Source organism: Pterocles gutturalis, unplaced genomic scaffold, assembly GCF_000699245.1.
Source record: "Pterocles gutturalis isolate BGI_N339 unplaced genomic scaffold, ASM69924v1 scaffold23866, whole genome shotgun sequence".
In the NCBI taxonomy this organism is placed as follows: domain Eukaryota; kingdom Metazoa; phylum Chordata; class Aves; order Pterocliformes; family Pteroclidae; genus Pterocles; species Pterocles gutturalis.
This window is the reverse complement of record NW_010101025.1, coordinates 1-12,763: the sequence shown is the minus strand read 5'-3', so window position 1 is coordinate 12,763 and position 12,763 is coordinate 1. Positions and strand designations below refer to the sequence as shown.

Here is a 12,763-nt window from a genome sequence, read left to right as displayed (position 1 = left end):
GCTGTGCTGTGGCTGAAGCCCTAACAACTGGTACGCTTAGTCCTGACTATCAGAGAAGGAAGCAGGAAAGAAGTGATGGATTAGAAACAGAAAGCCAGAAAGCTTCTGGAGCACAGCAAAGGGAACATTAGATACTCCAACTCTTTCATTTTTTTAAAGTGTTTCAGTTGACTGGCACTTAAAGGCACAAATCCTCAAGTGTGTCACTTTCCAAGGGAGAAAAAAAAATTAAGACTTAAACACTGGCCTGTGGCAGTAAGGGAATTTACAGCAATTTTGTATTCCATCATTTATTACAACTGGTGCCATTTAGCATTATGTATTGTTTATCCCTACAAGAAACCTATTTTCTGCAAGGCACTGCTGTAAAGAGGCACAGGTTGCTTCTTAAAGATACAATGTGTTCTTTGGCAAGTCAGTCCCTCTGGAATGACTGATGCAGCCTACAGGGAAGAGTCAGCTTGTATCTGGGCAGACTCCTCAGCCCTTTGCAAGGGGTTTGGTAGTCATCCTTGCAGGACAGGCACTGAGTGCCAGCATACCCAAAATCCAATTTTTGTTTTTATTTGTATAAAAGGAACATCAGTCATGGTACTACCCTTAGGTTTACTTCAGTAGTTACTTCTGGTTACAGTGTTGCTGATCTTGGGCACCTCATCTATTTTTGCTGAAGCTGCTTATTTTTCTAGAACTAGCACATTCTGACCCAAATGTTACAGTTTTAAAATTTTTAGAAAAGCCTTAAAGGACACTAGCAACACAGCAGAACTTAAAAAAAACCCCACCAAAACCAACCAAAAAATGTAACATGGTGAAAGAATATAGAAAGCAATATAACTCATGGTAAAATACCCAAAACCACAGTATAAGTCATTCTTCCCCTGCATCTAATTATGGAAAAAGACATCACTGTAATAAGCTCTAACACGATGTGACAGCATCTTGGAAGCAGACACAAGTGAAAAACATAGGTTGAATAAGCCACAGCTGATGAATAAAGCTGCACTATGAACCAGTATATAAGCTTTGGCAGACAATCCAGTATTGCTTCATGTATTTCAAGTTCAAGATCAAAAGAGACCATTGGCTTATCTCATCCAATCTTTTCAACAATGAGGACCACTGATCTTCATCACATTAGCCTTATGTTGAGTCCAATCTGTCTAAAGTGTGCCTTCTAGGAAAGCACCTAATGTTTGTCAGACATTAAGGGCATGCACGATCCATTAACTTCCTCAGTTTTAAAAAGATTTATCTTCCTAAGTATTAACCAGTTGTAATCCCATTTTGAAGTTTGTTCTTTTTTTTTGCAGAGCTTTTTGGTCACTTCATTGGAAAACTTTTTTTTATGCCTCCTTTAAAGAATATGATGCAGACTGTCACCTCAGAGAGCAATAGGATAAAAACCTTTATTGTTCCACCTTTCTGAGAGTTCATTTTCTATTGATATGCATTTTTGTAACTGTAGTTTACATTAGAAACTTCAGCTCCTTAGAGGCTTAATGTGGAGTAGCAAAAAAACTTCAAAACCAACTCAATCCCATGTCTTCAAGTCTTATACCACTTGGGTACAAGGAATCTCTAGGATTAGAATCAGTTAGATCTTCCACCTCCTCCCTTTCCTGCGTTCTTTGTCCTCATTTCATGCCAAGCTTTCACCAGTGGTTCTCTGTTCTTCCATATGAGCTCATGGCCATAAGTCACGTACCACCTGAGAAAGAAAATACTAGTTAAAACTAACTGTGACTCTTCTCTGTATCTGAGGAACAGGCTCATCACTAAAATCAAGTGACTCAAATGCTTAGTATAGGAGACAAGACAAACTGAGGCAGAAAGAACAACATTCTCAGAAAGTGGCAGTGGCAGGTAAGCCACTTGTTCTCTTCGCTCCTAATAGTTACCTTCCTGAAAATGACTGGTTTTCATGCTTTCTGATTTCTACTTAAAAAGGATGCAAAAAAACCTACTTCCATTTAAGAAACTGTTGAAACAGTACTGTTGTTTGTGCTAATCCTTACTGACAACACCAAGTATTTCTCATACATAAATATAGCTGCCCCATAATGAGCAGCCACATTCCATTCAAAGTGAATTTTCTTCTATAAACATCAATAGATTAAATCTTCATTTAGAAGTGTTCTATCTTCATCTATATTCATAGAGAACTATGTATGTTGATATATGAATAGCAACATAAGTGATTAAGCAAGGGAGGTTACAGCGGGAGGGGAAGCAATCACATGGTAATAGGTTGAAGGTTCTCCCGCTAACTTCATACCAGGGTCCTGAATAACAAAAGCACTTTTAAGAGCCATCAACTCGTGGTAGGTAAACTGCCCATTCCTTCACATCACTGCTTTCCAAAGTGGACAATTGGCTGTGAGGCAATGTACAGAAAACACTGCCCATTCAACATATGTCCTAAATAGAGGCCCTGTATTAGGATGAAGTGATCAAAATGATCACAGAACAGAACACACAGGTCAAACATATGCAGGTGAGGCAGGCAAGATATTTGTCAACTCAAGACAATTTTTACTGCAACTACCATCCTATTTTAATAATAGGTGAACTTGCAGTATAACGAACAAGCTGATATAGATACCTCATGGCAGAAAGTAGTTATGAATCAGCAAGACTCCATCAAAAGCATTTGTGATGCCAGAGAAGGCGACAAAAGAAGATTGTGAGCACAGAACTTACTGATGCCAAAGCCAAGAAACGGCAAACAAAGGCAAACCAGTTCATAGACCAAAATAAGTGTCGTCCTCCACCTGTTCTTCTTCTGGCCTAGTAAAATGTCAGGCAAGCTTTTAAAATGCCTACATAAAATGTTTAAAAATGCTCTTAGCAATAAGTGTGCAAATTAAGACAACATTGCAATCAGGTAGAAGGGGAAAAGCTCATTAGGTAATGTAGTTCAAACATGGAACAATGCAGAACTGTTTCCTCCAGACTTTTTTTTGTAGTTATTCCCAATTAGGAAGGCTCCACACAAAGACAACCCAGCAACACTGAGAAATAGCAGTAGAGGCTGCTCAAAGGAACTTGGCCTGAGCTTATACTAACTCTGTAGCTCTCTCTAAATTGGCAATTAGAGGAAAAACAGTGAGACAAAGAAGTTTTCTTAGCTGTTTAATTTTAAAGTTATTTGAATTTGTCTGTGCTGTGTTTTGTCAGAATCTTTTCTGCCTTGTGACTCTCTTCAGTACAATCCAACATCTAATCTATTATTTTAAGGCAGTTCAGCTCAATTTCTTTCAGCTCTAGGCATTTGTTAAACAGAATTTTTCACACAATTCTATAGGACAACAAGGATAACAGTGAGTCTTCAATGCTACTTAAGACAACTTTCCAAAAAGCTCCCACACTTCAGAGATAAGAGGAAGGAAGGCAGAATTACTTTAAATACAAAACAAACAGAAGTTAGTAAATACAGACTTACATTCCAAAGAGAGCTCCCCCAAGATGTGCAGCATGGTCAAAAAGTCTCCAGCCTAGAGCAAGCCCTGCACTGTCAAATGCAATTATGGCTTTTAAAGCCTGGAAAGGAACAGAACATGGAATAGACAGGATCAGTCACAGCATATAACGGCCACTGATAACAAAATTTCATATTCTGGCACAGAGTAAAAGTTTGGGATCAAAAAACATTCCATAAATTTTATATCAAAGCAAAAAAAAAATTTTTAAAACAACAGACTCAGTCCTTAGCTGCACTGTGCTGTCAAAATACAGATACAAGCAGCTACAGAACAGTGCAGGGTAGGAATGTGTCCTTTTCAAATACTGTCTCTTCCAATCTTCACTTCTAAAGCTATGTATGCATTTCAAACACGGGTCAGGAAAAAAAAAAAAAGGAAGTAACTCGTAAGAGTACATTCTACAAGAGACCACAAAATACATAATTGCAGTAGTCTCATTCACTAATTCTGACATAGATTAGTGGGCATCAGTCTTCCCAAACACAACCCTCTAGTGGATGGAACATGTAGGGCAGTACCTCTGCCATCTTATCCAATATAAACTGATCATCACACTCTCCTAAATGATGCATCTGTTGGAAGGTAGAAAAATCAGGATGATAGTGAACAACCCCATGGCCAGAAACAGCATGAGCAATGGTATACCATCCTCAGGAGATGCAAACCACTGTTAAGTGTAATTATCTGAAACTTTACTAAATGCCTCATTCCAAAAAGACCAACAGATTTAATGTTAGGATCAAGTGTTACTTTAAGTAGGACTTCCTTCCTTAAGCATGTGTGTTAGAATAGGAGCTATATTGCTACATTGGCTTGTTTACTTTAAAAGCTGATTACAGTACATGTAAGGTAGGCTAAAGGAGTACATAAAGTTTAGAAATGTAATTACATTGTAGGGCTGCAATTACTTAGGGCTAAAATTATTCCAATGTTTATACTGCAATAGCCAATATTGCTTTTGTTTTGCTGTTGCAATGAGTACTTCCTCGTGGCAGTGCTCTCTGTCGCTCTGCCAATATTTCTACCCTGGCCACCTTTCTTAGGAAAGATGCAGTTAAAGAGTAGCATGCACAAAACAGGGCCACTCAAGCTGAGCTGCAAGCAAAACATGAAGGCTACAGCTAAGGACACTTGTTCAAATCTGGAAGCTTCACTTACAAAAAAGATCACATCTCACACTCTTGAAATGACAAAGGTTGACTGCTTTAAGTAAAACAGCTTTAAGTAGTGGACCAAAGATTATTAACTTATTAAAGCAAGTCAAGATATACATGAGAAGCTTTTTTTAAATGAGGTAGTGGATGTGCTTAAAAGAACTTAATGAACCAAAAAAGGGCTCCTAGTTCCACACATGAAGAAAAGCCTCAGTAGTTTATTTCTAATCCCAAGAGTGTTCTTAAAAGTATCAGAAGATGGTATCCAAATGAGGATGCAGTTATTCCTCCAGGGCTGGAATGGTATTTCCCTTGAAGTAAAATTCTGTTTTTCCCTTGAGCAGTGAAATTCTGTTTTTTCCTGTCTTGGTAAGTCTTTCTTCAAAAAGAGTGTATCAATACTAGATTAGCCTGTAACAAGTGCTGCTATAAAAAAATCACCCATCAGAAAGAACAGTATGAGTATACACGTTTTTGTCAGACAGGTGAACCCGAGTCTCTCCCAACTTGCTTCACCTCTTAGTATCAGATTTGAAACAGACCCATGGACGATGAAATTTAGGATAATTCTAAATGCCCTACACACTTGTGTAACGACCGTGCTAGGCTGCAACAATTCAGAAGTGGTCTCCAGGACTTCCATGACTTGTATTGTCTTTCAAAATAAATTTAACAGCTTAGAAACACAAACATAGAGGACACATGCCATGCTTGGATACTGGAGAGGTATGGGGAAGAGCATGATTTCTTTGAACTTCAAAGGCACTTACGCTTCCTGCTGTAAACGTGAACATTGGAAGAAATACGATGGCTAGTTTTGCTTCTGGCATCTTTGTACATACGGCTGCAAGGACAGTCATTATAGCTCCTGACTGTAAATACATTAAAATACATGAAAGTAAGCTGAAACGTTATGTAAGGGAAAATTTATTTTTCTGCATGTGAACCTGTTTCCTTTTGGCTTTTATTTTCAAATGCAACCCTGTGGTAAACTGCAAAGTACAAAGCACCACAGCGAAGAAACAAGACACCATTATTTAACTTGAATATCTGAAATTGAATTTCAGATATTGATATTCAGATATTTTTTCCATAAAATAAAAATACCCCTCAAATGCTCTTATACAATTAAGAAATAGCCCACCCGATTTCTAAGATAACAAGTTACGCTAACGTTCTTTTTTTCCCCAGTAAACCCTAGAAATCTAACAGATATTAATCCAACAGAGACATCTCACATGAAGGGAATCATTCTGAAGCTTGTACCAAAAAAAGGAAAACAACAGATGGACAGGGACAAGAAATCCTTTGTCAATGAAACAAGCAATTGCCTGGTCTGTACAAAACCAACCATGGGCTTTTGTATCCATGAAACATCTCAACAGAAAGGCTGTGGATACAGTAAACTAAAGCCACATCTGGCAATTTCAGTAAGTTCAGATCAATAGACTAATGCAATGTAACTTGTTCCAAATATAGTTTATTGACAAGATAAAGGGATAATACACAGACGGCATGACCAAAAATTTTAACTTTGGGACTGCTCAACAGATTTTTAATTCCAGTTGAGAGATAAGAATTTGACTTCTAGATTTCATCAAAATTATTTAGTAAGGTAAGTTAGCCTTTAAAACATGCCAAATGGCTAAGTTAATTGCCTCAAACTTATAGCAAGTTAAGCATTTTAAAACATTCTACTATTACAAGCTCTTGTAACAACAGACAACCACAACACCTCCTCAGCCTGCCTCATATTCTTCATGCTGTCAGGCTTTTGTGAGGAGTGCCATCCTTTCTGCACAGCGTGCTCTACAGCTTCCACTAGTACCACATGCTGTTTTTGTTTGTCTGATTACATTACCTCTTTCTAAATTATTCTATTTTCAATTAGAGAAGACATACACAATTATGCAATAACATTCATGAACTTACAGAAGTGAACTATCTGCTCAGTGACAAGAGGTCCTGCTGTTAAGTACTCATTTATGAGCCATTAGCATTAAGTGGCCAACTCCAAGAGTTCACATATTTGAAGAACAGGCAAGTTCTGACACAGGAATCACTACCTGGTTTCTTGGTTTTGGTAAACTTTCCTAGTTTTCACTATCCCAAAATTTATTCTTGGCTTTTAAGCAGGTTAAAGAATACAGCAGGCTTTGAAAATATCTTCAGAGATCATGATCTGAGATACTTACAGCTCCAAGGGATGGTTCAAACCTTCCAGTGGCCATTTTAGCAACATAACTGACAAAAGTGGAGATAACCCCTAGAAAGGAAAAAAGACTGTTGGAAACTATGCCAGCAATGCATACAAGCATCAGAAAGCACAATGTTAATTGTACATCCTCCTAAAGAAGCCAGCATAGGTGGTGTGGTTTTTGTTTTGTTTTCTGGTAGGGGGAGGTAGGTGTGTTTGTTTTAACTTAACTGTCATCTTTTCCCACAAAACTCCCATGAGGTTGTATTGAGAGCTCTTATTTTTGTAGCTAACCATGACTTAAAACCAGATATTTGTATTATCATAACATTTTGAAGCCAAATATCCTAAACCCATCAAAATTCTGTATAACAGCAAATAAGTACTGCAGTTACTATAGAGCAATGTGTGGGATTGAACGATGGCCATCTGTCATCATATATCTATTAACCATGCACCTGCTTTACTTGCATGAATATATATTTTTTAAGTGTTGTAAATATATATATTTAACATTACCAGCAGAAAGATACACTGCAATGAACTGCTCACATCCCAGAAGAGAGACAATGCTGCTGGAAAAACTCCATAGAACATACATATTTGCTGCCATGTGGAATAGAGAGAAGTGACTAAATGTAGAGAGCAGCATGGGAGAACACAGGGCTCCTACAATAGAGAAAAATGGGAAGAAAATGGTCAGTGTTTTAATTTGCTTCAGCTTACATGTCATGCAGACTAGAAATTTATCAAGACATACTATAGGCTAACTATGCTTAGAACTCTCAAATACAAGCTATGTAATAAACCCAGAAATGTAGAACACATACCCCAGAGATATGCAGGCTGTACAAACAGCTACTTTTGAAAGTATTAATTACCTGCTGGGGAATGTTTCATATAAAACATTTATCTTACAACACGTCTCCTATGCTTTGGAAAAGAAAAAAGACATATTTCCATTGTGAAAGATTTTGAAGACATTACATGAGTATCTCTAGAAATTATTTTACTACAGAGATAGACTCATATAGAAAAACTAATTTTCTTTTCAAAAAAGCTACCAGCTCTCCTCACTGAAACAGCAGCTTAGAAAATGCAAAAAAGCCAATTAGCAGGTTTAAAGGTCAACACTATTTAAAACAGGAGTGTTTGGGGTGTTGGATGCTCAGATCTGGGTAACAGCTATCTTTAGCTTTGGAGTGTGTGTGGGGAATTGGTCGAATTGCCACTTTTTCAGTAGAAATTAGGAGGATAGCAGGAAGTACTCTCCTAACGCATGTTTGTATCATCGTTTTATTTCTTTACTGTAGAAATGAAAACTAATTGTTCTGCCATTAAATACTAGTAATTTGCATTCCTAAGTAAACCTCTTCAAAACATTTCACACAGTGAAAACCAAGTTGTTTTGTTTTGTTTTTTAATGTGACCCAAAGCCCAACTTTGAAACAAAGACTCTGCACATAAAATACAGACTAACGCTTGTCTATTCACACAAGCACACATGCATGTGACTGATGACTGTTCTATCTGCATCCCACAGAACATTAAAGGAAGGAAAAAAAGATCAATCACATTTGAGAGTAGTTTCTGAATGGCATTACATAGTACGATTTCTTTTCCTCCTTCCCAAAGACTGGCATGATTAGCATTCTGTCCAGAAGAGCAGTGATACCACTTAGAGAAGTACCTCTTCACTTTCAAAAAGGCAGGAGCTGCATCCCACTGAATGCAGTAAAAGGCCAGATAGCAGGCAACAGGTTTGACATTACAATATTTAGAAAAGCACCAGTGAGGGTTTCTTCTTAATCCATTACTTCTGACTTTTTTTCTTCCTAGAAGTGTTTTCTGTCTTGGCAAAATGATGTATTTGGGCACGACTGAGATTGCTTGTGGGTGATGGAACTGCAAGTATGCTAGGTGCCATCCGAACCTTTTGCAGTATGATCAGAGGTTCTATGACATCCCAATGTAGGAAAGTCAGCCAAATGATTATTCACTTACTAGAGGATGGATCTGAGGTGAAATATGTAAACATAATCCGCCGCATGCCAGGCAGCCTCCATAAACAGAATACAAAGACATTTGCAGCTATAATACCTATTAAGAGGAAAACAGTATAAAAGCAAATTATGAATGTAACACACCATAATGCTTACTGTAAACAAGCATTCAAAAGTAAGCTTAGAAGAACCATACTTTTTCTTCATTATTTCATTAAAAGCACCATCCAGTACTTTAACAGAGTTTAGAAAGAGCAAGGAAAAACACTGAAAGCTATATTATATAGTGGAAGCCTTTCAGAAATATGACGACTAATTGCAATGTAATGAATGAATGCAAAAATCTGTACTTCAGGCATTCAAGCTATGGTTTCAAACTTCTGTTCCACTGTAGAACCAATGAAACCAGCCAGATTAAAAATTCCCATTTCTTGCCTCTTCATCTGCTTATTCTCAAATGCCAGCAATCTGGTGCACAGTTGCATTTAACTGCGCACAGAAGCTGGGGGAACCATACAAATAGGCAGCACACATCCCTTCCATTTTCTGGGGAGGTTTGGTTTTCAGGGAATTGTAAAGATACTGTTTAGAGATCGAGCATAAGAAGTTGAGTTGGCATTGCTAAGGCATAGTCAGCTTTGGGAGACAGCAAACGCACAGCTTCTTACGCCACAGATGTTTATTGTGATCTTAGGTTATTTTAAATAAGAATATAAATTACTAGAAACGAGTGTTTCCTGTTTATAGTGCCTTCTCTATTTTTATCCAAGCATTCAGGTATTTAGAAGGTTTTGTAACAACTGGAAACATTAACAAGGAAAACAACTGTGTTTCCTTTACATAATGGTAAATGTTACATAATTATTCTCTATTTGAAGTTTGCAACAAAATGTAAGGATGGTGAAAAACAATATATAAATCTTAGAATCAAAATTTCAGTAGATCTCTTCTGTCACTCTATCCTATTCCACCATGCTCTTGTATACTCCAGTGTATGTGCAGGTGTAAGTTTACACATGCTTTGTGCCTTACAACCTAAATGTGATAGGAAAGCCATCTGTTTTAACATACTGTACCTGTTTGCCATATTTCTCTTCCTGTGAATGTCTAATACTTGTAAGCTAACACAAACCTGTCACAGTCCGCTGACCCTCAGTCAGGTTATTCCACCAGCTGTTAACCTGAAACAGAATTGTCTACATCAATGCCACTGTAGAGTATTTGCAGTTTCAAAAACAGTCACCCAAGGTTCTACCTTTAAGAACAGAAAGCATCTGTTTAAATTCTGTTAAGTAAATTGGTTTCAAACTTTTTTATTTCTGAGTGGCTTAGCTTTTGAAGTTGGTATTTCCTAGATCAAGATTAGTTATCTACTCCCCTTTTCATGAAATATCCCAACACAGATGAAGAGTTTCTTCAAAAAGAAGGGGGTTATGTCCATTTACACAACTCCATGGGTTTACCTCTGCTTGTACTAAATAAGGATCTAGCCCATAATGCTTACTTTAGCAGATTAGCCAAAGTTAGCATAAACCCTGCTTCGACTAAGCCACACCCTAATGCTGTCTGACATCACACCACCCACCTTTGAGAGATTCCACTTTTGTGCCAGGGTCACTTTTGCAGAGGTGGCTCACAAGATGTGGAATTCATTCCCCCTTGCGTCCAGCTCACCCAGCCCTCCTCCAAGTTTAAAACCCCTGCAAAAGTTTATTTTGAGCGCAGTCAGCCCACAGGCAAATTCCACCCCCCTTTGCCTTCGTCAGCTTTCACAATAATTTTGGACAATATTTTATTGTTAGCTCAATGACCTTCCAACCATATTGATGGAAACAGTCATAACTATTATCTGTAGATTGGAGGTGGTGGGAAATAATGCTGTATGAAGCAAACTATTCACTATTTGATATTGCAGTAACAATTTAATTGCACTGTTTAATTCTCTGGTACAGGATACAGAGATCAGTATTTCCTGCAAAGTCGTTCAGTATAAGAACACTGAACAAACATGATTTTTATACAATACATGAAGTAGATTGCTCTCAGAAGCTAATGGGGGATCCTGAACTTTTAAAAATAGAACATACCAGTTGAAGATGGTGATTGGGCGTTTAAGTCCATTAACAACAGGGCAGTTTTGTTTTATTTTTTGGATAGCTAATCACCAGATCTTCCCCTTCAGTTTTTGAAGGAAAACAAAAGTATAAAACCAAAATTATTTAAAATATTAAGCAGCAATCATAGTCTCACCTGCAGTTCATATACACTGAGCAAGAAAGCATGCTGTACTGGGCTGGGCTAGGATGGAGTTAGTTTTCTTTACAGCACCTCACACACGGTGCTGTATTTTAGATTTTTGACCAAAACAGTACAGATAACATGCTAATGTTCTAGCTTTTGCTGAACAGAGTTTGCACAGCATCAGGACCTTTTCTGTTTCTCACTCTGCCCCTGCAGTGAATAGATTGGGGGTGTGCACTAGCCTGGGAGGGGACACAACCGGGCAGATGACCCGAACTAACCTACCATATAATGCCACGCTCAGCAATGAGAGGGAAAAGGGGGGATTTTAGGAGGTTTAGCCATCTTTTGCTCATGGACTGGTTGGGCATTAGTCTGCCCACTAGATGGTGAGTGATTGCCTTTGCATCACTTGTTTGGTTTTCTTCTCTCTTCTCCCAGTGATCCTTCACTTACTAAACAATTTGTTGTTGCTGCTGTTTTGTCTTTGCCCCCAAGTTTTCTTGCTTTTATTCTTCATTTCCTCTTCCCACATCCCACGGAGGGTTTGTGGGGGAAGTGAGCAAGCAGCTGTGTGGTGCTTAGCTGCCCACTAGGGTTAACCCACAACACCTGCCCACTTCAAAAGAAGTACCCCAGTGCTCACAATTTGCACTACAAAAACAGCTCCCTGTGGGACCCTATACTTCTCCAGCTCCATACTCAGCCCCACTTCCCTTGGACAAGCAGACCTGAAAGAGTAAGCAAGCCTGGTCTATCACAAACCACAGCAGTAACCTTGAAACAAATGTAAAACATACATGCATGTTTAATTTTAAATATGCTTAATCGAAAACTAAATGACTGATACTTTCGGGATGACAACTAAATCTATAACAAGTCTTGCAGTACTTATGTTGTTCTTACTGCCCAAACTCCAAAGTATTTGCATGGAAATATCAGGTCTCAAAGAAAAAAGGCCTCTACGCCCTATTTGTGAAGTAAAGGTTGAAAATACAAATGCATTTCAGAAGCCAGAGGATTAAAATATTTTATGCTTAAGGTTCAGAATTTAAGCTAGCTCTGGCCTCTTTCAGAATTCATGTTCACTTTTAGAGAATGCTTAGGCATAGCAAGAATAATTTTTTTTTGTAGTGAAAGAGCAAAAGGTACCTAGTTCGGATAGGCAAATGACTACTACTGACCTCTCCTCCCTGCATTTCAGGGTGCAGATGGTATCCAGTTCTTTTGTAGTGATATTGTCAGTTACTGCTTTCTTGAACTAATTCTATCAGTCTTTCTTGTAAGGAAATATATCAACTGTAATTTGCTGAGAACCTATTATTTCTCCAAGTTAAAAATCAGGATAAACTGGACCAGGATCTGTTGTACAAATGATGCTCGCAGATGTGTCTACACCAGAGGAAAGCCAGGGTCGTGTTTTCCCTTCTGCAGGAACCCCCCCGTGTGCGAACAGGCCAGGCCTGGCTCCCAGTACCTGCTTTCGGAAGTCTCCCCTCTTCTGCGGCCGGATTTTATCCAACCAGTCCGCTCGAGCTTCCTCGAAATAGGTCTGAACCCGCGACTTGAGCGACTCATACTGCCAGATGGCCGCGGACCCGAAGGCAGAGCCTGTGAACTGGGCGACACCGGACACAGTAAGAACAAACACGCTGTCCCCAGCACCCCCCTGCGCGGCGGCGG

General features: G+C 38.6%; 1 protein-coding gene across 2 annotated transcripts; it reads right to left on the bottom strand.

Moving 5' to 3' along the window:
• Nucleotides 1–1,330: 1,330 nt before the first annotated feature.
• On the bottom strand, nucleotides 1,331–12,708 carry PARL (presenilin associated, rhomboid-like). 2 transcript variants are annotated; one of them, XM_010081964.1, is made up of 9 exons: nucleotides 12,558–12,699; nucleotides 10,425–10,539; nucleotides 9,916–10,020; nucleotides 8,841–8,936; nucleotides 7,356–7,505; nucleotides 6,835–6,905; nucleotides 5,410–5,511; nucleotides 3,446–3,543; nucleotides 1,385–1,711 (listed from the first exon to the last, which is right to left on the bottom strand). In XM_010081964.1, exons 4-9 carry the CDS (start codon nucleotides 8,884–8,886, stop codon nucleotides 1,594–1,596), a joined length of 585 nt encoding a protein of 194 aa, XP_010080266.1. In that variant the 5' UTR covers nucleotides 8,887–8,936; nucleotides 9,916–10,020; nucleotides 10,425–10,539; nucleotides 12,558–12,699; the 3' UTR covers nucleotides 1,385–1,593. The 2 variants fall into 2 exon arrangements, with proteins under 2 accessions (XP_010080258.1, XP_010080266.1); XM_010081956.1 differs by lacking the exon at nucleotides 10,425–10,539 and having other exon boundaries at nucleotides 1,331–1,711; nucleotides 9,972–10,020; nucleotides 12,558–12,708.
• Nucleotides 12,709–12,763: the final 55 nt, after the last annotated feature.